At 36.7% G+C, this 23,461-nt stretch overlaps 1 protein-coding gene across 2 annotated transcripts; it reads left to right on the top strand.

Moving 5' to 3' along the window:
- The first annotated feature begins 14,796 nt into the window (after positions 1 to 14,796).
- LOC145097014 (uncharacterized) lies at positions 14,797 to 21,364 on the top strand. Of its 2 annotated transcripts, none has more exons than XM_079034471.1 (12): positions 14,797 to 14,945; positions 15,843 to 16,073; positions 16,345 to 16,549; positions 16,695 to 16,785; positions 16,869 to 17,014; positions 17,132 to 17,375; positions 18,046 to 18,150; positions 18,262 to 18,444; positions 18,797 to 19,001; positions 19,089 to 19,572; positions 19,647 to 19,730; positions 20,607 to 21,364. In XM_079034471.1, exons 1-12 carry the CDS (start codon positions 14,942 to 14,944, stop codon positions 20,692 to 20,694), a joined length of 2,070 nt encoding a protein of 689 aa, XP_078890597.1. In that variant the 5' UTR covers positions 14,797 to 14,941; the 3' UTR covers positions 20,695 to 21,364. The 2 variants fall into 2 exon arrangements, with proteins under 2 accessions (XP_078890597.1, XP_078890598.1); XM_079034472.1 differs by lacking the exon at positions 14,797 to 14,945 and adding an exon at positions 15,276 to 15,383.
- Positions 21,365 to 23,461: the final 2,097 nt, after the last annotated feature.

Raw genomic sequence — 23,461 nt, 5'->3', positions numbered from 1 at the left:
GCCGTAAACCCCTTTTTAAGAGCCTAAATGCCCTAAAACCTTCCCCAAATGCTTAAGGACTTTAACTACTAGTACATGTGCTTGATTAGAACACCAAAAGCCCATAAAAGCCATAAGTTTTTAGGAGTTTACGGCCAAGAACTCTCTTGGGCCGTAAACCCCTTTTTGTGGGACAAAAATGCATTCCAATCACACCTAAGGCCTTAATACAATTTTCCTTGAACCCTTGGGACTAGAATGGAGAGTAGAAAACAAATTAATCACTCCTTGAAAGGAGTTTACGGCCAAGGAACATGACTTGGGCCGTAAACTCCAAGTGAAGACACCAAAGTGTGCCTCTTGTTCCCATTAGCCTTAGATAAAATCATGGATGCCATTCTTGATGTTTAAGTGCCTCAAATCAATTTATTTCCTAGAGTTTACGGCCGTAAACTCTAAGGTGAAGGACCTTAGGCCGTAAACTCCCTTGTGGAGTGTTCTAAAGCCTTAAAACTACTTCATGCATTATTCCAATAAAGATAGGAGTGTTCTAGATGCAAGATAACACCACAAAACACCCAAAAACACCATTTGAGGAGTTCACGGCCATAAACCTATGAGTTTACGGCCGTAAACTCCAAGGTGTGGGGTTTGTTGGATGGTGAACTCCTATACAAGGCCCTTTGATGTTTCAAACCCTTTTGCCTTGTCCCGTAGCAACTTAGATGCAACCATTTGAACCTTAAACACTCATAAAAGTGTTTAAATGTTTTCTAAGTGTCTTAACTTATTTATTTAAGTTATTATATGTCTAATTAGTTATATATATGTTTATTATATGATAACTAGGCTCGTGCGTGTAAACCAGTCTCCGTTTGTCACCTAGCACGGTAGCCGACACTGCAATTCAGACGACTCACCACAAGTGAGTTCATACCCCTTGAATCAACCTTTGAAATGATTTTAAGTGTTTTAAATACTTTATGGGGGGGAATACAAGTCAAATACTTATAGTTATTGCTTCAATCACATGTGATTGCATTTAATCACATGTGATTAATAACTAGGAAAACAACGATTTTTACCACTGTTCAAACCGTTTTCAACTGCTTTACTATTGAAATGTTTTACAAACTGTTTTACTATCCAAACTTACTTATAGACTGTGATTCAATCAAATGTTTCTTATATTTAAACTGTTTTATCAACTTATGCTTTCAAAATGATTTATAGATCGACATCAAGTCAATCTTCTCTTGAAATTATATTTATGCTTCAAAATGTTTTATGAAAACTTATTTATGCTTTATATATACAATTGCATGCCCATATATGTATAGATATATAAATAATGTTTAAAGGACTTAGGAAGGCCATCCGCCCTATTTCCTTTTCGCGCCTTGAGATGTGGTCTGGTGGGATTTCGGGTGACCATCCGAAGGTCGTTTCAATATTACTTATATATCATATATACATATATAGACATAAAAGTACTTCCATATTCATACTCTTCAGTACATCATTAGCTGGTTACCATCGGGGTAACGCAGGAACAATACATATACAGATATACTAGAAACAATACATATACAGAGATACTAGAAACAATACATATACAGATATACTAGAAACAATACATATACAGATATACTAGAAACAATACATATACAGAGATACTAGAAACGATACATATACAGATATACTAGAAACAATACATATACAGGTATACGAGAAACAATACATATACACGAATACTTAACAATTGTGATCCACTGTATCGGGCATGCCTTAAATGTCATGGCCCGAGTTGTAGCCAGAATTCTCTTGGAGGGAGAGCGTGAGTTTGCGTATAGATCTATACTGGATTGACTATCCTACACCTTGCTGCTAGCTACAGCCGGACCTGCAGGTCTGCGGGTGCCAAACGTCATTTCTTATTACGACCGTTCATTATGTCGTTGATTATCAGTCGATAGCATGGTGCAATTAATCACAATATACCTTAATATAAATCCGGTTTAAGGTAGTAGTATTTAGTACAACAGTAGTCTTATTATACAAAGCTACAGTACTACGATGATTTACCCATTACATATTTTAGTGATAATCTCACTTAAGCATTAATGTACAAACTATATTTTAATAAATGATAGTTATATTTGGGTAATCACACACGTTACAACAGAAAAGTTTACAAAACAGCCTAGCCTTGGTAGAAGGTTACTTTTATAGAAAATATAGGATTTTCTGAGTGATTCAAACTTTTACAAACACTTTCAAACATTTACTTACATTTTTACAACTTATACATTGAGACAGGTTCAAACGTTTTTACAAGAAACATTGACACTAAATTACTTATGAACTCACCAGCTTAATGCTGATAAACTCTTTCAAAATAACTTGTATTCTCAGGTCATCAGTAGACAGGTACCGAGGCCAGCTTTTGAGAAGATGGAGTGCATTCAAGACTCATCTCATATTATTTTGTGTTTCATTATTTTTGGTGTCTATAACTGTACAGAACACACTTGTATTGAAATTATATATTTAATGCAATGGATGATGTTGTTTGCTTATTTACATTTACTGTGTTGTGATACTGTACATGACGTCCTCCGCCCCGGAACGTTTCCGCCGTTCTTGGTTTTGGGGTGTGACATCCTTCAGCCCTATGCTCCGAGCATGCTAGAGATGCTTAACCCGAGTCAGGCCCTTCGTGAGGGGATCTGCTGGATTCTCATCCGATGACACCCTATTTTCCACGGGGAGTCCTTCTTCTATTCGATGTCTGATGAAGTGGTATTTTCTGTCGATGTGTTTGGATCTCCTGTGATCCCTTGGTTCCTTGGCTAAGGCAATTGCACTTTCACTATCACAGAAAATTTCCATTGGCTCCTTAATAGCTGGTACAACTCCAAGGTCTCCAATGAAGTTCTTCAGCCATATCGCCTCCTTTACTGCCTCGCTAGCTGCTATATACTCTGATTCGCAAGTTGAATCAGCCACGGTATCTTGCTTGGAACTCTTCCAAGAAATTGCTCCCCCATTTAAGGTAAAGACCCAGCCTGACTGAGAGCGGAAATTATCCCTATCAGTCTGAAAGCTAGCATCACTATACCCTACAACTCTCAAGTCATCACTCCCACCGAGGGTAAGGACCCAGTCCTTAGTCCTCCGTAGGTACTTGAGGATATTCTTTACCGCAGTCCAGTGAGCCTTGCCAGGGTTCCCCTAATACCTGCTAACCATGCTCAAAGCAAAGGCTACATCAGGTCAAGTACACATCATAGCGTACATCATCGATCCTACATCTGAAGCATAAGGTATTCGACTCATTTCTGCTATCTTAGCCTCAGTACTAGGGCTTTGTGTCTTACTCAATCTGGCGTAACTCTGGATAGGTAACTCTCCTTTCTTGGAGTCCTTCATGTTGAATCTCTTCAACACATTATCCAAGTAGGTACTCTGACTAAGTCCAATTAGTCTTTTACTCCGGTCTCTCAAGATCCTTATCCCTAGAATATAGGCAGCTTCTCCTAGGTCCTTCGTAGAGAAACACTTCCCAAGCCAGGACTTAACTTCCTGCAGAGTTGGGATGTCATTTCCTATGAGTAGTATGTCATCCACATACAATACCAAAAAGCTAACTATACTCCCACTAGCCTTGACATATACACAAGATTCATCTTCGCTCCTAGAAAAGCCAAAGTCTTTGACTTTCTCATCAAAGCAAAGATTCCATCTGCGAGGTGCTTGCTTTAATCCATAAATGGATTTATCAAGCTTACACACTCTATTAGAGTGCTCTGTAATGACAAAACCCTCTGGCCGAATCATGTAAACATCCTCAGCCAATTCTCCATTAAGGAAAGCGGTTTTGACATCCATTTGCCAAATTTCATAGTCATGAAATGCAGCTATCGCTAACAAAACCCTAATAGACTTAATCTTGGCCAGTGGAGAAAAGGTCTCATCATAATCAACTCCCGGAGTTTGTGAGAAACCCTTTGCAACCAGTTGTGCCTTATAAGTGTGTACATTACCATCCATGTCGGTCTTCTTCTTGAAGATCCATTTGCACCCTACAGTCTTATGATCTGGTACATTCTCAACTAAGTTCCAAACTTGATTGTCATACATAGACTGTATCTCGCTGTCCATTGCCTCTTTCCACTTGGTTGATTCAGGTCCTGCCATGGCTTCCGTGTAACTGTTAGGTTCATCCAGACCTATCAGTGTTTCATCACTGATAAGTGTATCACCTTCCGCAGTAATATGAAATCCATAGTAATGCTCAGGTGCATTCCTAACCCTTATGGAACGCCTCAGAGGTACATACTTGTCAATTGGCTCAACAGGAGTTTCCTCCTCAAGTTGAGTGCTAGGGTTCGAAGTTCCTTCACCACTTGACTCTTGAATTTATTCAAGGTCAACTTGCCTCCCACTGTTTCCTTGGCTTATAAACTCTCTCTCTCTCTCTCTCTCTCTCTCTCTCTCTCTCTCAAGACAGCCCTCCTAGCTACAAAGACCACATTTTCACTAGGTTTGTAGAAGAGGTAACCAAAGGATTGCTGTGGGTAGCCGATGAAAATACACCTCTCGCTTCGAGGTTCGAGCTTATCATGAGTCTTGCGTCTCATGAAAGTTGCGCAACCCCAAATCTTGATGTGGTCTAGTTTGGGTACTTTACCAGTCCACATCTTATGAGGAGTTTTGGCAACTTTCTTTGTAGGGACCAGATTAAGGATATGGGCGGCAGTCTCTAAGGCATACCCCCAAAACGAGATTGGTAGCAAAGATCGACTCATCATGGAACGAACCATATCCAACAAGCTTCGATTACGCCTCTCAGCTACACCATTCAACTGCGGTGTCCTTGGAGGTGTCAATTGTGAGACAATCCCACATTCCCTAAGATAGTCGAGGAACTCTGAACTAAGATACTCACCACCTCGATCGGATCGAAGCATCTCAATGTTCCTGCCCAATTGATTCTCGACTTCCTGTTTAAATTCTTTAAACCTTTCAAAAGTCTCTAACTTATGCTTGATTAAGTAGACATATCCATATCTACTGTAATCATCAGTAAAAGTCAAATAATAACGATTAGCATCCCTTGTGGCATGTTTAAAGGGCCCACACACATCCGTGTGTATAAGATTCAACAAACTTTCACCCCTTTCACAAGAACCTGTGAAGGGTGACATTGTTATTTTTCAAAGTAAGCATGATTCGCAACTATCATCTGAATTTAGGTCAAATGAATCCAAGACTCCATCCTTTTGGAGTTGGGCTATGCGTTTCTTGCTTATATGTCAAAGATGACAGTGCCATAAAGATGCTTTATCCAAGTTATTATCATTAACAAAATCAATACACAATACATTATTTCCTAAGTTATCAACCACAGATACAGTTTCATACACACCATCACAAGGTAATGCTTTAAAATAAAGAACATTATTAAAGAAAGCATTAATCGAACCAACTTCATTATCAACTGAAAAGGTGAAACCTTGTTTATACAATGCATGAAAGGAAATAATATTTCTTTCCATTTCTAGTGAATAACAACATTTATTTAAAACTAAACTAAACCCATTACTTAGCGATAAATTATAAACTCCAATCTTGGTGACAGGTAAAGCTTTCCTATTCCCCATGATTAAGTTTATTCTTCCATGCTCCACATTCTCACTTCTTTTTAGTCCCTGCAAATCAGAACATATATGAATACCACAACCGGTATCAAGGACCCAAGAGTGGGGTGAGTTATTAGATAAGATAATGTAAATACCTGCATGGTTGGGTTTAACTTTCCCATCCTTCACATCTTGTCGGTACTTTGGGCAGTTCCGATTCCAATGTGACTTTTCATGACAATAGAAGCATTCTGCCTCTTTTGGGTCAGAAGAAGGAGTGACGAAACCTTTCTTGGTTCCACTTGAAGAAGAGCCATCAAGGGTCCTAGCCTTGGTACCCTTCGAAGAGCTCTTTCTCTTCTTCCATCTACCTTTCCCGATTGTCAAGATAGGGTGGAGTCTGGAGTAGGAGTGTTAACAACCGACTTTAAGACATGTTTCTGTGGTCTTGAGAAGTCCTTGAAGTTTGCCGAGTGTGACCTCTTCCTTATTCATGTAATATGTCATGCGGAATTGATCATAGCACGATGGTAAGGAGTGAAAAATGATATCTATTGCAAGCTCCTCAGGGAAGTTCACATTAAGCTTCAGCAAACGATCCACATACCTTTTCATTTTCTGCATGTGGCTCGTGACGGACTCTCCGTCCTTCATCATGGTTGTTATCATGGAGCAGATGATTTCATACCTCTCTTTTCGTGCACTTTGATGGTATATTTCCATCAGATCTTGGTGCATTTCAAAAGGGTAGAAGTCCTCATAGGACTTTTGGAGTTCTGTTGTCATGGTGGCCAACATGATGCATACCACTTTGGTAGCATCCCTTTCATGTGCCCAGAAGTCAGCGATCTCCTGGGGAGTTGCAATGGTCTCATCAATCTCCTTAAGCTCCTTGTCGAGGACATATTCTTTGTCCTCGTAGCGGGCAATCATCCTGATGTTTTTGATCTATTCATTGAAGTTGGATCCATCAAAGGTGACTTTCCCACACAAGTTCATAAGGGTAAAGGAGCCATTAGGATTAGAGCCAAAAGCAGCATTTTTTGAAGACATCTGAAAGAAGAGAACAAGATTAGTTTAGATATTAAGAGAGTCCTTAATAAAACACCCAAATGTAATATTAAGGCTAGGATCCAATCACCATATATTATAACTTAGAAGAGGTATGCCATAATCCAAGCTATAACATATTTGAAAGGTGGGTGAATGACGATTCACCAATTTCCACCATGAAAAAACGAAATATAAATATTAGGTTTTTAATTGGTTCTTAGAAATTCCTAGATTCTTTTGAGATTCAATGAACTTTTCAAAGGCATGTTTCAATCTTGAGTGTGCCCTCCAAGTTTTGTGATTGGGATACCGAGGATCACAAAACGAGGTGTGAAGTAACCATGCAAATCACTTGGTACCCTTATAGTTTATCACTCAATCGATGTGCCGGTAAACCACACACGCTCCACCGATTCTATGATAAACCTTAAGTCACCCTTTACCTACCTTGTTAAGTCCAAGTTAGTGTACCGGTTAACCACACACGCTCCACCAACGACTTAAACAAAGTGTAAAGTGTAATTTTATGGATTAGCACCTTATTCACATTTTTCCTAAAGTAACTAAGATTGGGAATTTAATAAAAGCATTTAGTTACTTTATAATATTCATCATACTTTTAATGAAAATTTATAAGTCCTTGTCCTACCCGTTCGGCTAACGACCCTCCACCAATCAAGGAAGGGGTGGGTGAGAGTGGACACCCATTAAGTTGCCATTTTATAGGCAACAACCTTATACCCCCCTTATAGACCGGCTTCATGAATGAGGCATACTAGCGGTAAGACGACTTGATCTTATATATATATATATATATATATATATATATATATATATATATATATATATATATATATATATATATATTAACTTATAATATTATAAAGTATAAGGGTTGAACTTTAATTTTTTAAAATTCTAAGGGTTGGAACTAAAGTTTTAATCAAGACTTTACTTGTTCCAAAACTTGAGGGCAAGTTTTGTAAACTTCCAAAACTTTTCATTTCTTATAACTTATGAATTAATTGAGTAATAAAAATGAAGACACTTCATTTTTTATAACTCTTGTGTTCTTTTAAAGGCTTTAATAAAAGTGAGACTTTTGGTTTTCCATAACTTGAGGACAAGTTATGGACTCCATTAAAAAACATTATGATCATGAATTAAACTACCATGAAGGTTACAAACAATTCCTACGTTCATCTAATCTTCATAAGTTCAAGAACATGAATATGAACACTTTCAAGAATAAAAAAATTACACTTAAAACTTGTAATTTTGATAATTGCCATTGTAAATGGATTAGCATAAACGTTACACCATCTAAAACAAGTTTTAAAACACCAAAACAGTTTAGGGTAATGTTTCTAGTCCATTTCCAGCAACAAATGTCGAAATTCTGAAAACTGCAGCCTCTACTCGTCGCGTGCAAGAACAGACTCGACGAGTAAGCTTGCATTTGTTCATGGACTCGTCGAGTCCCCCCATGGACTCAGCGAGTTCATACGAGCAGAAGACAAAAAAATCGATTTTTTTTCAAGCAGAAGACAAAAAATCGATTTTTTTTCAAGCAGTTTGCACAAAAATCAACAAACAAGCCTAGGCTCTGATACCACTGATGGGTTTTGAGCATTCTAACACTTCCTAAGTGTACATGCAACCTTAATAACCTTGGATCTATGTTTGTCTAATTATCATGCAAAGTTGAATTCCAATGTTATATTCCTATCTAGCATACATGGGGAACATTTTTTTTTATCTTGAATGAAAGATAGAATAACATACCTTGTTATTGATTATGATCCTTGAAACCTTGTGAGCCTAGCACCCCAAGTTTGATGCCTCAAATGCTTCACACAACACCAAATGCAAAGAAGTAAAGTTTGAGAGAATCTTACACTTGCAAAATCGGCTCTAGCCCTCTTGTTTGTTAGTGTAGCCGATTTTGGGGAGAACACCTTTGTTTATATAGTGTGTTGCATTAGGTAAACCCTAATGTAACATGACTCTTCATTTCATGATCCATGGGTTAACTCCATGGAGCATCCTATGGGTGGAACCCAACTTCATAATCCATGGAGCCTCTTAGCCCACTATATAAGATATGGAAGATTTACATAATCTACCCATATATTTAATTAGTTATCTTTTGATCACTTAATTAATTCTAAATTAATTTTTGATCAAACTAATTAAATAATATTATTAATATATTAGAACTTATAATATATTAATAAACCATAAGTGTTATTTCTCTCATTTTATATTATCCAATTGCATGGTGTCATGCAACCCAAATGGACCATGCCGGGTCGGGTCAAGTACATACCATAAATAGTTATGGACTTAGACACCTTATCCAATAGGGTCAACAAACTGCGACTGTCATAATAAAATGAGGCCACATGGCCTATGATCCACTCACACTTTCGACGCTCTTCCTTCATACCCTCGACCCACGCCTCTCGGATCCACTCTAGCAACAGAGTAATCACTGTCATCCACAGACATATGTCTAGTAGCGGTGCTGCAACCACCTTACGGCTGAGCGCATCAGCCACCACATTGGCCTTCCCCGAGTGGTAAAGGATCTCACAATCGTATTCCTTCACCACATCTAACCACCGACGTTGCCTCATGTTCAGATTAGGTCAGTCCATCAAATACCTCAGGCTCTTGTGGTCCGTGTAAATGGTACAACAAACCCCATAGAGGTAGTGTCGCCAAATATTGAGGGAGAAAACCATAACCCCCAGCTCCAAATCATGCATCGGGTAGTTCACATCATGAGGCTTCAGCTGCCTCGAAGCGTACGCTATTACGTGATCCAGTTGCATCAGCACTGTACCCATACCCGTGATCGAAGCGTCACAGTAAACCACGAAATCGCCGACGCCCTCCAGTAAAGTCAGAATCAGTGCCTCGCACAACTGCTGTCTAAGAGTCTCGAAGGCTGCCTACTGCCCAAGCCCCCAGCGGAATGTCACCGTCTTCTTGGTCAGTCGGGTCAAGGGAACAACAATCTTGGAGAAATCCTGGATGAATCTCCGATAATAACCCGCCAGACCAAGAAAACTTCGAATCTCTGATAGAGACCTTGGAACCTCCCACTAGATCACGGCCTTTATCTAGGCCGGATTGATTGGTCATAATTTAATGGTTTGGGCTAGGCATTCATTTTGTATAGGTCTTGGTAGGGTCTTGAGGTTTGTCAGGGTGATTGTAACTTTTGTGTGGCTGTGTATGGCTGGACATGTGTGTACGGCTGTACACTCGTGTATTGCTGGGGTGCTATAAATAATAGGTGTATGTGTCAGTCTGACGGTGATGCAAATGTGTGTTTTCCAAGGTGTATTTGATGTTATGTGATATAAATGTGTGCATGCTTGGCTTAATTATTCTTCTACTTCTTCTACAACCTGAATTGATTGCAATATCATTTGATCACTGATTTGGATCTTAGAGTTTGGGACCTAACAATTGGTATCAGAGCAAAATCAGTGTCAATTTGGATCCTTGTGAGTGTACGGCCAAAGTAACTTCACCATTTTTGAAGATAATTCAAAATTACTCATAGAATTATTTGTTCTGAAACATCTTTTAAAGGCTTTGGATTGAAAATCAAGTAGTTTTGATACGGGCCCCGCCCACTCTCAGCTAACTAGGAGATATGAGCCTTGCCCACACTCCGCTACTATGAGATACGAGCCTCACCCACACTCAACTAACTATGAGATACGGGCCTCGCCCACACTCAGCTATCCATGAGATACGGGCCTTGCCTACACTCAGCTACTAAGCACACATACAAGTATCACATAGACAACAAGTATAATCATATATATATATCAATCAGTTTTATATCCATACCCAAATAATGCTATGAGATACGGGCCTCGACCACACTTCGCTATCTATGAGATACGAGCCTCGACAACACTCAGCTACTAATCAATACAAATAACATATACAGGTTGGCCTTGGTGCCTTCGACCAGTTCAAACAAGGAGAAAACTCACCTCACTGTCGGATGATAGTTGTAACCTCTCGTTGAGTTCTTATGAACCACAAAATCGTGGAATTTCAATCTAACTTGTCGAGTTTTCCTCTAACTCGCCGAGTTCCTCCTTCTCAATAGAAATGGGACTTTCCCAGTACAACTCGTCAAGTTCCCTTGTGGACTCATCAAGTTCCATTAACAGGATCGAGGACCTTCTAGACCAACTCGTCGAGTTCCCCTATGGGGTTGTTGAGTTTATCATTTTGTCAACTCTTCTTAATGCATTAAGTCCTTATTCTTCAAATCTACCCCTAAACTTCGGATCCAAACTGGAAATATGCCTAGAAGGGTAAAGTTTCCATCTTTACCCATTAAGTCCTTCTCCAAATGCATAAGACTAAAACCCTAACTCAAAATGGTTTAGATCCTACTCCTAAGGTCATCAAAACTTCAAGATAAACTTTGAGATCTTAGATCTGAACTTAAGGGACAAGATAATCACGTAAACTTTGAAACTTTATCCACATGCATGGCCATAGGAGCTTCAAAAGACCAAAATAATGGTCTAAAGGTTGCATGGGGCTTCCATGGCCATAAAGTTGGCACCTTTATGCCATGAAAACCCTTCAAGGTCCTAGATCTGATGTATTCCCCACTTGGGACGTCCAAATCCCAAGGATCATGTCATTTGGACCAACACTAGCAAAATAAACCCATAAAGGAGATCTAACCAACTATAAGGAAAGGTTTAAGCTTTATACCAGCAAAATGTCGTGGATGAGGCAAGGATTCTAGATCTATATGCTCCATCTTGTGTCTCTAAGCTCTTCTTCTTCCAATAACTTCAAATACACACCAAAACTCTAAAAAATATCTCACAAACACTCAAATGGCTTTAGGGTTTTCAAGATTTAGGGTTTGGGACTTGGAGGCTGGAAATGAGGCTAACATGAAGGGTTTAAAATGTTTAAATAGGGTGCAAGCCCCGAAAATTAGGGTTTCCTCCCAACCGATCTACTCGTCGAGTTGAGGCCTATCAACTCGCCGAGTAATCACACGGTCTTGACAATCTCTACTTGACGAGTTTGGGGCTTCCAACTCGTCGAGTTGCTCTGTAAACATGAATAAATTATAAATTAAATGCGTAATAGGAACCAGACGTTACAAAGTGAGAGAGAGAGAATATGATATTTTCATTAAATACCTGTTGTGTTTCTTTGTTAACATGTTTAATCATTGAGTAATTAGTCATTCTAAAATCCATAGTCTATCATTATTGTGGGAACAACAATGAAGTAAGACTGATATGATTTGGATTGGTTCTCAAAGCGTTGTAACCAGGTTCATGGTAACTACTAGAGGACAAGTATTGGATATGACCTATTCAAGATCACTTCATGGATCGATATCATGAATGATACTTGATAAAGGTAATATCTTTTTATCCTTAATACACGAGATACATATTTAGGACTTAAGTGTGGGGAATATTGGAGTTGAGATGAGACTATTATTAGGTATAATATGAACCATACAAGAGGTGTATGTAGTCGAGATGCGACTTGTTCCTCTTATATGTTGAGTGTTAGACATCTAAGGCACTTTATCAAAAGTTAAATACTAAATGAGATTGACTGTGATCTGTATCACATGTTCAACATGATGTATGTAACAAAGGGATAACTCCTAACTTACTTTATACATCAAATATAGCTTTGAGCTTTTGGAGAATTGATTGTTTATATAATAACACTTTGTCATGTGTTATTATGGGGGGCAGTGAAATGTTGCTAACGTTCACCACTATCTATATCATTCTATTATGAGTCTTGACAAAATGGGAGATTGAAAGATCTTTATGCCAATAATCATATTAGAATGATATTAATAATAATGTATGATCCTAAAGGGCCACACTAACAACAACTTGATAAATATATTATTTATAAGAAATTGATTCTTTATAAATATTCATAACTTTTATAATTAATTGGAATTATTTATTTTATGGAAATAATAATTTTCAATGGAAAATATCATAATATATCATAAAGTATGATTTAGTAAGTCATGTACATCTTTTTGGACTAGAAATACTTTTGTCATTTAGCTATATGGATAAAGTTTTATATCTTATAAAAGCTTGAAATAATTTATATATATATATATATATATATATATATATATATATATATATATATATTTGTCTTCTTCCCTCTCCTATTGTCGTGGATTTAAGGGACACAAAAAATATATTTCTTTTCATTTGTTTATTATAGTAGACATGCTTTAGAAGCATGTCTTGTGATAATAATAAACTATAGGCTTAGAGGTATGAAGAGCTTAAAGTGTAAAGAAATATTAGGTAAAGATTTGTCTTTATGAAGACTTGAACTCTCTTCCTTTTCTCCTTGCCCAAAACTGCATCTTATATGTATGCTCCCACTCTATTTAGTTTTGTCTTAAAACTTAACAGTTCATGACTAGCATCTTTTCAATTAGCAAATTGTTGGTGTTCTACTTTGGAGGAGTTCTACTTTGCACTCTACATTCTTCATCAACATCCAAGCCTCCCGTTTAGGATTCAAAGCCGACAACGGTTGTTACTCTTTTCCCTCTATGGTTGTGTTTTCTTTCAAATATTTGCAATATGATTCTTTGGTGGGAATAAAAATAGTTTGTTATTCAAATTCTAAAATGCTTGTGTTGCTATCTTTGAGTTTTAGAAACTATTTTTTAATAAAAACCCTAGAAACTTTATCTATTAGGACCATTAGGAGTTTCAGATATGAATATATGGACTTATGGACTTAAATGATTAAGTCCTTAAGAAGTTGGCTATTAAGCCAGCCTCAAGACGCGAGCTTTTGGGTATATCGCGACTATTTTGTCGCCTTATGGTCATGACACGGACAAGAGTTAGTCATAGCGTGGTGATTGTTAACCTTGACCGTTGACCATGACCGTTGAATTTTGACAAATTTGACTTTTTGTCAAACTTCTTGGGATTTAAGTTATATACTAAGGTTTGACCTCTAATTGGTTTAGGTGGTTCATGTAGTTGATTCTGCGAGCCTTCAATGAGGGTCATGTTGGGACATTACAAAAATAAGAGGTCTATACATCAGCCTATTCTCTATAAAGACGGAGCCATTCACCTAGAAATACTGTATGAATTGCGCAATGCTGAACCCACCACCAACTTCGATCCGATCTTTATGATTTCATTGAGCATGCCTACATTTCATCTCCAAACAACTACTTATTTTATATTGTTATTTTAGGATTTTAATTGTGTTGTCTTTTTTAATTGTGTTTTTTATTAATTATCGTGTATTTTACTAATCATGTATTGTTATTTTTATTAATTAAAAAATAATATGTTTTATTTAGTATTTTTTTAATTTAATTAAATTAATAGTAATCAAACTGATTAAACCAAAAAAATAAGTTGGAAAAGAAGGAAGGGGAACTGAAAAAAAGAGAAAAAACTAATATGAAACGATGTGAATTAAATAATTTAGAGAAAATGTACCCTCCGCTCTAAGAATTTTTTTCCAACTTTAATTACGATAATAATAAATTGGTCAAACCAAACTCAAGCTATCTCATCGTGTTGTTTCTTTTCCATATTGGTCCCGCCTATCATATCAACTTTATAGGAAAAAAAAATTCTTTGGTATTATTATGGTGTTATAACAATTATGAAATATTCATGAGCATTTTGTATTTTTCTACAATATTTCTATTTCGAGACTTGAATAATTACACTATTAAATTTTGTACAAATTGTATTTTATTTCAGTCACAAAATTTATTTATTTACTATTTATTATTATTATCTAATAAATAATAAAAATTCTAATTCAGTTGTTACAAATTTTTTTAAAGCTTAATAACTTATTTATGCAGCCATATTATAGATTTTATAAAAAATACAGATCAGAATAGATTTTCACCAATGATTTCAATTTCTAAAATCTTGTTATAGGATACAAAAAAAGTATTGGCATTATTTATACGAAAGAATATTTTTGGTAAACTAATTAAAAACATTGTATTATTCATGAGGCCATGAAGTGAGAAGAACTCAAAGTTAAGGGGTATGTAATGCAACTAAAGGAAAAGACCATCGTTGTATTTCAGTCGTCTCTACTCTCTAGTCTCTCCACATATGTTTTCCAGCTGCAGTAACTACTGTTTAGCTCTCGTTAAAGTTTCTCGAGTTGCCAAGTAACACGGCATTTCTCGATACTCTCTATCTATGGGTACGCATTCTTAATCGCTGGATCTTATGCTTCATTTCGATGTTCTTTGATTCCTAGAGTTTAGCACCCTTCTGATTCAGGCATTTCGACTTTGTTATTTTTTTTTGTTCTCGCACAATGTTCTTGCGATTAAACTCGTTCTAGGGTTTACCTCTTGATGCATCAATCAATTCAAGTTTTCGAATGCTATGATGTTGTGTATAGGAGAAATAGAGAGTAGCGCTCATATAGGAATCTTAAAATGGCAGAGCATTGTTTAAATAAAGGTTATTTTTTCTTTTGAAATGACAGAAAGCCTGATACTCTGATACTCTGATTGGTGATTTAGGTGGTGAGACCACCGGAAAGTGTTTGAATTGAAATCAACTCAAAGCTAATTTATTTGTGACCACCGTATTCAACTGATTGGTGTCTGTGAGTTCAAGGGAGATTAATAGGGTGTGTGGATTATTTTTTGTTTACATTTACCTTCTCAATAATAAGTTTATTTCTGTTGAAGTTAATAGAACAGTTGGCTCCTCCTGCTTGAGGCTTAAGGTTTTAGATAAGTTGGAAACTTAGGTCTTGGCTTTAAGTCTGCGTGCCCGCTCTTATTGTCACCATTTTGTTAACAGAGTATATAGCACTTTGTTTGATTTGCACAAATAGATGTAAAATACACATACCTATTTATAGACGAGTGGCTATCTTGATATGGTTCAGAGGTTGATATCGAATTCATGTCTGTTGTTTGTATTTGCTCCTTGTTATGTTAATAATTCAAAGAACACTTGATTTCGCTTGTATGTTGAGGGAGAGTTTGAAAGTAGACGCATTCTTCAGCCTTCTATCTTCTGCTTTAAGCTTTTATATGAGTTAGCAAGCTAACAGGCTGTATGAATGTTTGACATGTTGCAGTGAATATGGTTAAATCAATGTCAATGTCATACTTGGGGATGATGGTATTATTATGGTGGTTGGCTGTGGCAGTGGTGGCAGAAGATGTTAAGTACAAAGATCCAAAACAGCCTGTTGCTGCTAGAGTAAAAGATCTCTTGGAAAAAATGACAATGGAAGAGAAAATTGGTCAGATGGTTCAGATTGAAAGGATTTCAGCTACTCCTGATATCATGAAGCAGTACTTCATTGGTAAATAATGTGCACTATATGCATACAGTCGGTTATTCACCCTGCAATTAGAAATATCAAACAGACAGCAGGCTTAATAAGATCATTTCCTTTTCTTTTTTTTGTTTTGCTTAAAGCCTTGAAACTCAGTAGAACAAGTTAGAGTAACTTTAGTGTTGAAAAGATTTCTTATTAACTAGAAGATGAAATGCTTTGACAATAGGTAGATAAAAGTTACAAGTTTAGGAAGCAAAAAGAATCATTTTGTAAACCTATATGATCATCAATGCAGGAAGCATGCTAAGTGGTGGAGGGAGTGTTCCGAATCCACAAGCAACTGTCGTTGATTGGATTAATATGGTGAATGGGTTCCAAAATGGGTCACTTTCAACCCGTTTAGGGATCCCAATGATTTATGGAATTGATGCTGTTCATGGGCACAACAATGTCATTAATGCTACCATATTTCCACATAATGTTGGCCTTGGAGCCACCAGGCAAGTTTGAACTTCTAATACTCGGGTTATTTTTCTTATTTATGTTTCAAGACCAATATTGATCAAGTCAAAATATTTTGATGAATGAAACATAATTTCTCCAAGACATTATTAAACTTGTTACAATCTTTGATGCACACACCAGGGACACTGATCTTGTGAAGAGAATTGGTGCTGCCACTGCTGCTGAAGTTAGAGCCACTGGCATTCCATATGCATTTGCTCCTTGTATTGCTGTAAGTATAAGTATATATCTTTTTTTCTTGCCATTAATAAATAAAGGCAAGGTTTTATTAATGTGTTGTGTTTTTATTTATAGGTATGCAGAGATCCAAGATGGGGACGATGTTACGAGAGTTACAGTGAGGATACCAAAGTTGTTCAAAGTATGACTGACATTATATTAGGGTTGCAAGGTGAAATTCCAAAGGGATCTCGGTTGGGTGTCCCATATGTTGCTGGAAAGTATGTAATTGTAACCTTTCATAGATATTTTCAGTGCAAAAGACATGAATGCCCTCCTCATCTTCATTATGAAAATTAGCCCTCCAACCATATTGTTTGTGTTTGTGTGTGTGTTAGGGACAAGGTTGCTGCTTGTGCAAAGCACTTTGTGGCTGATGGTGGGACAACTCATGGAATTGATGAAAACAACACAGTGGCCAACCAACATGACTTGCTAAGTATCCACATGCCCCCTTACTATGACTCAATCATCAAGGGTGTATCAACAGTCATGGTCTCCTATTCCAGCTGGAATGGTAAAAGGATGCATGCCAATGGTGATCTTATTACTGGATACCTCAAGAACAAGCTTAATTTCAAGGTATATTTTATGTTCTCCTACTAAAATATCAACTTTTCAGGTTGCTGCTATTCATACAATTCCCCTCCATTTTTTTTTGGAGTTTGTAAGCTTAACAGTTATCCATTGAATAAATACGTTGACAAAGGGTCTTTAAAAACAAAATTTTGGAAGGAAATTTTGAAGGAATTGGTGTTTCAGGAATCTGTCATGTGTTTGGTTGGCTGTTCAATTCCATTCCTTTGTATGTGTCTTTTGGTTTATAAGTTTGTCAAATGATTTGGAATGCAAATAATGATAAATGACGGGATTGCCCTGGATTATTTTTTGTTTTTTATGCTCCACAAGCTTTAAGCAGTAGACATTTAGGTATAAAGTATTGGGGTTTAGGAAGGTTATTTTAGTCACTTACACAAATGAAGGGAGGATTGGAATTGAATTCCATGAAATGAAATTGATGGGATTTTCTGAATTCAATCAATAGTTGTGCTAGACAACTCTATACTTATTTTCAACCAAATTACGGAGGGGTAAATCTCACGAAATCCAGCTAACCAAACACCCCCCCCTTAATCTCTAGAAATGGGCTTTTTGAAAAAGAAAAACCATAAAGGGAGACCCTTTTTTTGAAAGAGGAGTAATTTTAAATTTGATTGATTTTTACTGTTTAATGAGGGTGAAATATTATCAGGGTTTTGTTATCTCAGATTGGGAAGGAATCGACCGAATTACTTCCCCTCCTCATTCCAACTATACTTACTCTGTCCTGGCTAGCGTCTTAGCTGGCATTGACATGGTTAGTAGCTCTCTCTCTCTCTCTCTCTCTCTCTCTCTCTCAGTCTCTCTCAGAGGTAAATGGTGTAGATTCTTGTAAGTAACAAAACAACAATTTGATATTCTTGATCAGGTGATGGTCCCTAATAACTACAAGGAGTTCATTAATGATCTCACATATCTGGTGAAGAACAACTTCATCCCAATGGAACGTATTGATGATGCCGTGAGCAGAATTTTACGAGTCAAATTTACAATGGGACTGTTTGAGAACCCTCTTGCAGATTTCAGTCTAGTTAACGAGGTTGGAAGCCAGGTCAGTGAGTCAATTATCCAACTCCCAATGCTCCATAGTTTTTGATATACTTGCATTGGACTAAGACAGAAACCGATGTCAATGGGACAACAATTTCAACTTTTTTGTCCCACTCCCACCCAAAAGCCTGCAATTCATCTCTCGTCAATGCAAAAAGACGTGAATGCCCTCCACATCCTCATCTACAAGCTTCTTGGGTGGGAGTGGGACAAAAAAAAAAGAAAAATTGAAATTTTTGTCCCATTGACATCTGTTCTGGTCTTGGTCCAATGCATGTCAAAGGCAGTAGTACAAATTGTTCTGTCGCAGGGTCTTAATTTCTGTCTTATTTATTTGGTTTTGAGAAATATAGGCACACAGAGACATAGCAAGAGAGGCAGTAAGGAAATCGCTAGTGCTTTTGAAGAATGGGAAAAGGACAGATGAACCAATGCTACCACTCCCCAAGATGTCATCAAAGGTTTTGGTTGCTGGAAGTCATGCTGATAATCTGGGCTACCAATGTGGTGGTTGGACAATCGGTTGGCAAGGATTTAGCGGGAATCAAAACACCACAGGTTACTTTAGAAATATACCACCCACCAAGTCCAAATTCACAATTATTTTGGGTTGTTTTTATAATATATTGATAAAAAAAAATACAGGAACAACTATCCTAAACGGAATCAAATCCGCTATTGACCCCACCTCCGATGTCACTTACAATGAGAATCCCAACACGGAATTCATTAAATCAAATAACTTCTCTTACGCCATAGTCATCGTTGGTGAACATCCTTACACCGAAATGTTTGGAGATAGTTCAAACCTGACAATCGCGGATCCCGGTCCAAGTGTCATCACAAACGTTTGCAGCCAAATAAAGTGCGTTGTCGTCATCATATCCGGTCGCCCGGTTGTGATCGAACCGTATATGTCTGCAATCGATGCTTTGGTTGCCGCCTGGTTACCTGGCACCGAAGGCCAAGGTGTGGCGGATGTTCTTTTCGGTGACCATGAGTTCACCGGAAAACTTCCCAGAACTTGGTTTAAAACTGTAGACCAACTCCCGATGAACATAGGAGATCCGCATTATGATCCCCTCTTCCCCTTTGGATTTGGACTCACAACAAAATCAGTAATCGACAGGTAACGTTCATTAATTTCATGTGTTTCTTCATATTGAGTATTGACATAACAGGCTCTATACCGTGTTTGGGCAGGTCAATATCTGGTGGGGCCATTGGAACACCATCTGTAGTTGTGGTTTTGGGTTTGGTGGTTATCGGTTTTTGTTTATCGCAAAGGTACATTGCCTAACTCCTCGGCTTCTAGTTTAGATGATATGCTATGTACTGTATCATTTTGTAGACTTTAGGGGAATTATTATTGTAAGAGGTGTTCTGGATTTTTAGACTTTTAGTTATGTGATTGTAGTCCGTTGGGTTGAATAATTTGAGTTTTAGAGATGAGACGATTCGATGCAAGGTTATTGTTATATTATTTTTCATCATGATGACATCTCATTTCATTTCAAGATATATAATATAATTCTCATGTGTGTACGTAGAAAATAAGTATTGATAACATAAAATCCACGTCAACAAAAATGTGTACAAGTTGAACGGTGTTTTGGATGTTGACTTGAGTAACAATCTCATATACTTTTGGACGGATCTTGTAAAAAAACCGATCCATTTCCCTACTTTATTTATTTATGCACTACGCCTGTTTATAATTAAATGGTTTTAAGCATAATATATATAAAAGTAAGATCTACATTCATAAATTAATATTTCTTATACGAAGTTTATGTATAATTTATAAATTGACTATAATTTTATAATTTAATATTATCTTAAATATTTCCATTTTTCGATAAAACATTAAATATACAAATTCAAATGAAAGCCATGTGAAATTTTGCTAAATAACATGTCGACAATAATGTCTCATAAATTATTATTATTATTTTTATTGTTACTGAAATGTCAAGTTTCAACAATATCCCCTTACCAAATACCAACCCACCCACCGGCGGTTAGACTTTGCCACTCGTTAAGTCTCAAGAACATTTAAATGAAAAGAATAGTATTACAACATCCGATCCGAGAGTTGGAATGTTTGTTTGTGGGTTGTTTTCCGATAACGGATCTTTTGTGTGTTGATTGTAATGATAACAGGCTCAAGCATCGAGGAAACAAAAAATATGAGTTCATCCAAGGTGAAGGTCAAGAGATGGTCGGAGTGAGAGGGAGCCTTCATCGTTGAAGCACTTCCACTTCACCTCGTCGGAAAATCTGAATGGGTGGTGTTGAGACTTGGGCTGTCTAAGCCTACTTGGTATATTTTATCTCGACCGGAGCTCCCCAAACCAAAAAACTCATTTATTGGTCCTAGCGGCAGCGCAATTAAAGATTTTATGGGTTATTCATTTTGAATTAGAGACCCGACCCGTTTTCATGATCTAGTTTCTTCTTCTTGGGATCTCAATGGGCTTATCTAGACTGATTTGCTTCTTGTTTGTTTGTTTGTTGTGTTTATTGCATTTACAATTACATAATTCAAATATAAAACGCCGATGTCTGCTTGCTTTTCTTGATAACCAGAAAGGTTGCTAGAAGGAAGCGAGGGCCGAGGTCATCATCCACAAACAGACAAGCACTAGTTTGGGCTAGAACACCTTCGGTGCAACTCTCACGTCAGATGCTGAGACGTTTGGTGGTTTCCGGCCATGATACATAAACTTGTATACATTGATGATCTTTTTATGACATAGGCATCATAATTCATTGATGACAAAATTAGGAAAATGGTTATGTGGTTTGTTATTCTACATGACCAGGGGTTCTATTGTTTCAAAATTGAAAATTTCATATTTTTTTAACTGGTGTCATAGATTTGATCCTGCTAAAACTAAAAACACTTTTTTTTATCCTTATCATTTAATTTAAAATATTTTCTTTAAAATTTATTATATATTTAATAATTCTAAAAAAACACTAAATAAACCTCCACCCAACCCTACCCCTGCAACATACTTTCCTCTCTCAGCTACCTCATTAATCTTCTTTCAATTTTCTCCGTATTCAATCGTGAGGTTTGATTTTGTGCACACTAGTCTCTTATGGCTCCCATGCCTTCTTGATTTTGTGCACACCGTCTCCGTTTCAACTAAAAAAAACATCTTGAACCCTAATTATGGCGTCAAAGAACCCCATTGACTAGATTAGTGACTATCGTGAACTAAAAGATAAAGCACCTTTTGGCTTTGAAGGTTAACTCTAATGGTCATTATGTTAGAGTCAGAACTAAAAGCGGGTTTCTTGATTTCACCCTCAATGGTGTTTCCGAAGATTAAGATCTTGATCAGTTTTTACAAAAAAATTGTTCAACCTATAATCCATGGTGTCAATTTGGGCAGTAAATGTATCATTATGATGTATGTCCCTAATGCTTCATGAAAGAGTTGTACTATGTTCAGAGCACTAAGCAATATGGTATCGTATACTATGTTCGAGGGTGTCGGTACTGGGAACTAGTGTTGATTGGTTGAAGTTAAATATGTGATGTGGTTTGGTTATGGTGGTGTTCGAAGGATATAAAATTTGATTGAACTTCACCATCATCACCATTATCACCATTATGATAATGAAGTTGTTCATTCATTTGGCTTTTGTTATAGAATTTGTTCTATAGAAAAAGAGGTAGTGTTTGAAGCACATGAAGATCATCATCATCATCATCATCATCATCATCACCATCATCATCATCGTCATCATCACCATCATCATCACCATCATCATCATCATTGTAACATCCTAAAATTTTATGATCAAGTTCTTAAATTAATAAAGAAAATAAATGAAAGATGATTTATATAGTTAAATCATCGAGGAATAAACATATCATTAGTTGATATGAAGTCTAGAAAGTTAGAAGTGATAATAATAACATTCTAAAAGTTAAAGGACCAAAAGTGCCTAGTTGGGAAAGTGAGTTGACCAGAGGGGTTGACTCAAGTAATGGGATGGATAAAAAAACAGGTTACATAATGGATGGAGGAGGTCTTGTTATGTCAAAGTTTAAGTTAAAAATCATAAATATGAGTTTAAGGTAGAAATTGGCAAAATGAGCAAACTTGAGGGACCAAATGGTAACCTTTTGGAAATAAGATGCATTCTCCTCCCCTTTCACAAGATCGTGTTTGGCAAGAAATGGAGGAGCTCTAATGGCGAGTTCTTCATGTTTCTACATCAAGAGTTTGATTCAAGTGAGAATTTGAGCATCCAAGCAAAAGACTTTTTAGGTATAATTTCTCCTCTTTTAACTCTATTTCTGAGTTCATGATTGGTGTTGAACCCTAATGTCGAATTTGGCTTGAATTAATGATTAGGGTTTTGATTTATAACCTCCATTGGGTGATTTCAATGGTTCTAATCTCAAATTAATCATTCCATGGATTGTTTTGGTGATTTGGGTAAAAAGTCAACCAAAAACCCTAGAAAGCCCAAAATTATGGATATTGCAATTGATGATGAAATGAGATTGAATTATAAGACCTAGATGATATTTGATAGCAAAAAGTCCAATTGAAATGCTCAAATTCATCCATGATGGTATACTCAAGTATAAACATGGATTTGTATTGATATTGGGAGAACGTGTGATGACAACAATGGAATCCCTTGTATGTGAGCATTTGATGAGTGTATGATACATATAAACATGAGTCGACACTAATAACATGATTTGAATGCAAAAAATGAAGACTTGAATGATATCTAGTTGAATTTATGGAATATTTGGCAATAAGGGCATTTTGGGAATTTACTATGGAATTGAACAATCCCTTTGTTGTTAAGAGCTTAGTATATGATTAGATTCTGCTATAACAAGTTTTATGCATTAGACAAGACTCAATGATGTAATAAATGATTTGGGATTATGTCATATAGGTTGAAGAATGTTATTGGACAATTTGAGCTCTTAACCCTTTTAAAGTGTTTATAAGCATTGGAGTGTAATGATGGAATTG

This window comes from Lactuca serriola, chromosome 4 (assembly GCF_051521515.1).
Source record: "Lactuca serriola cultivar US96UC23 chromosome 4, Lser_US96UC23_V15, whole genome shotgun sequence".
Classification (NCBI taxonomy): Eukaryota; Viridiplantae; Streptophyta; class Magnoliopsida; order Asterales; family Asteraceae; genus Lactuca; species Lactuca serriola.
Note: the sequence above shows the minus strand (reverse complement) of the source record. Positions and strands in the feature narration are given on the sequence as shown.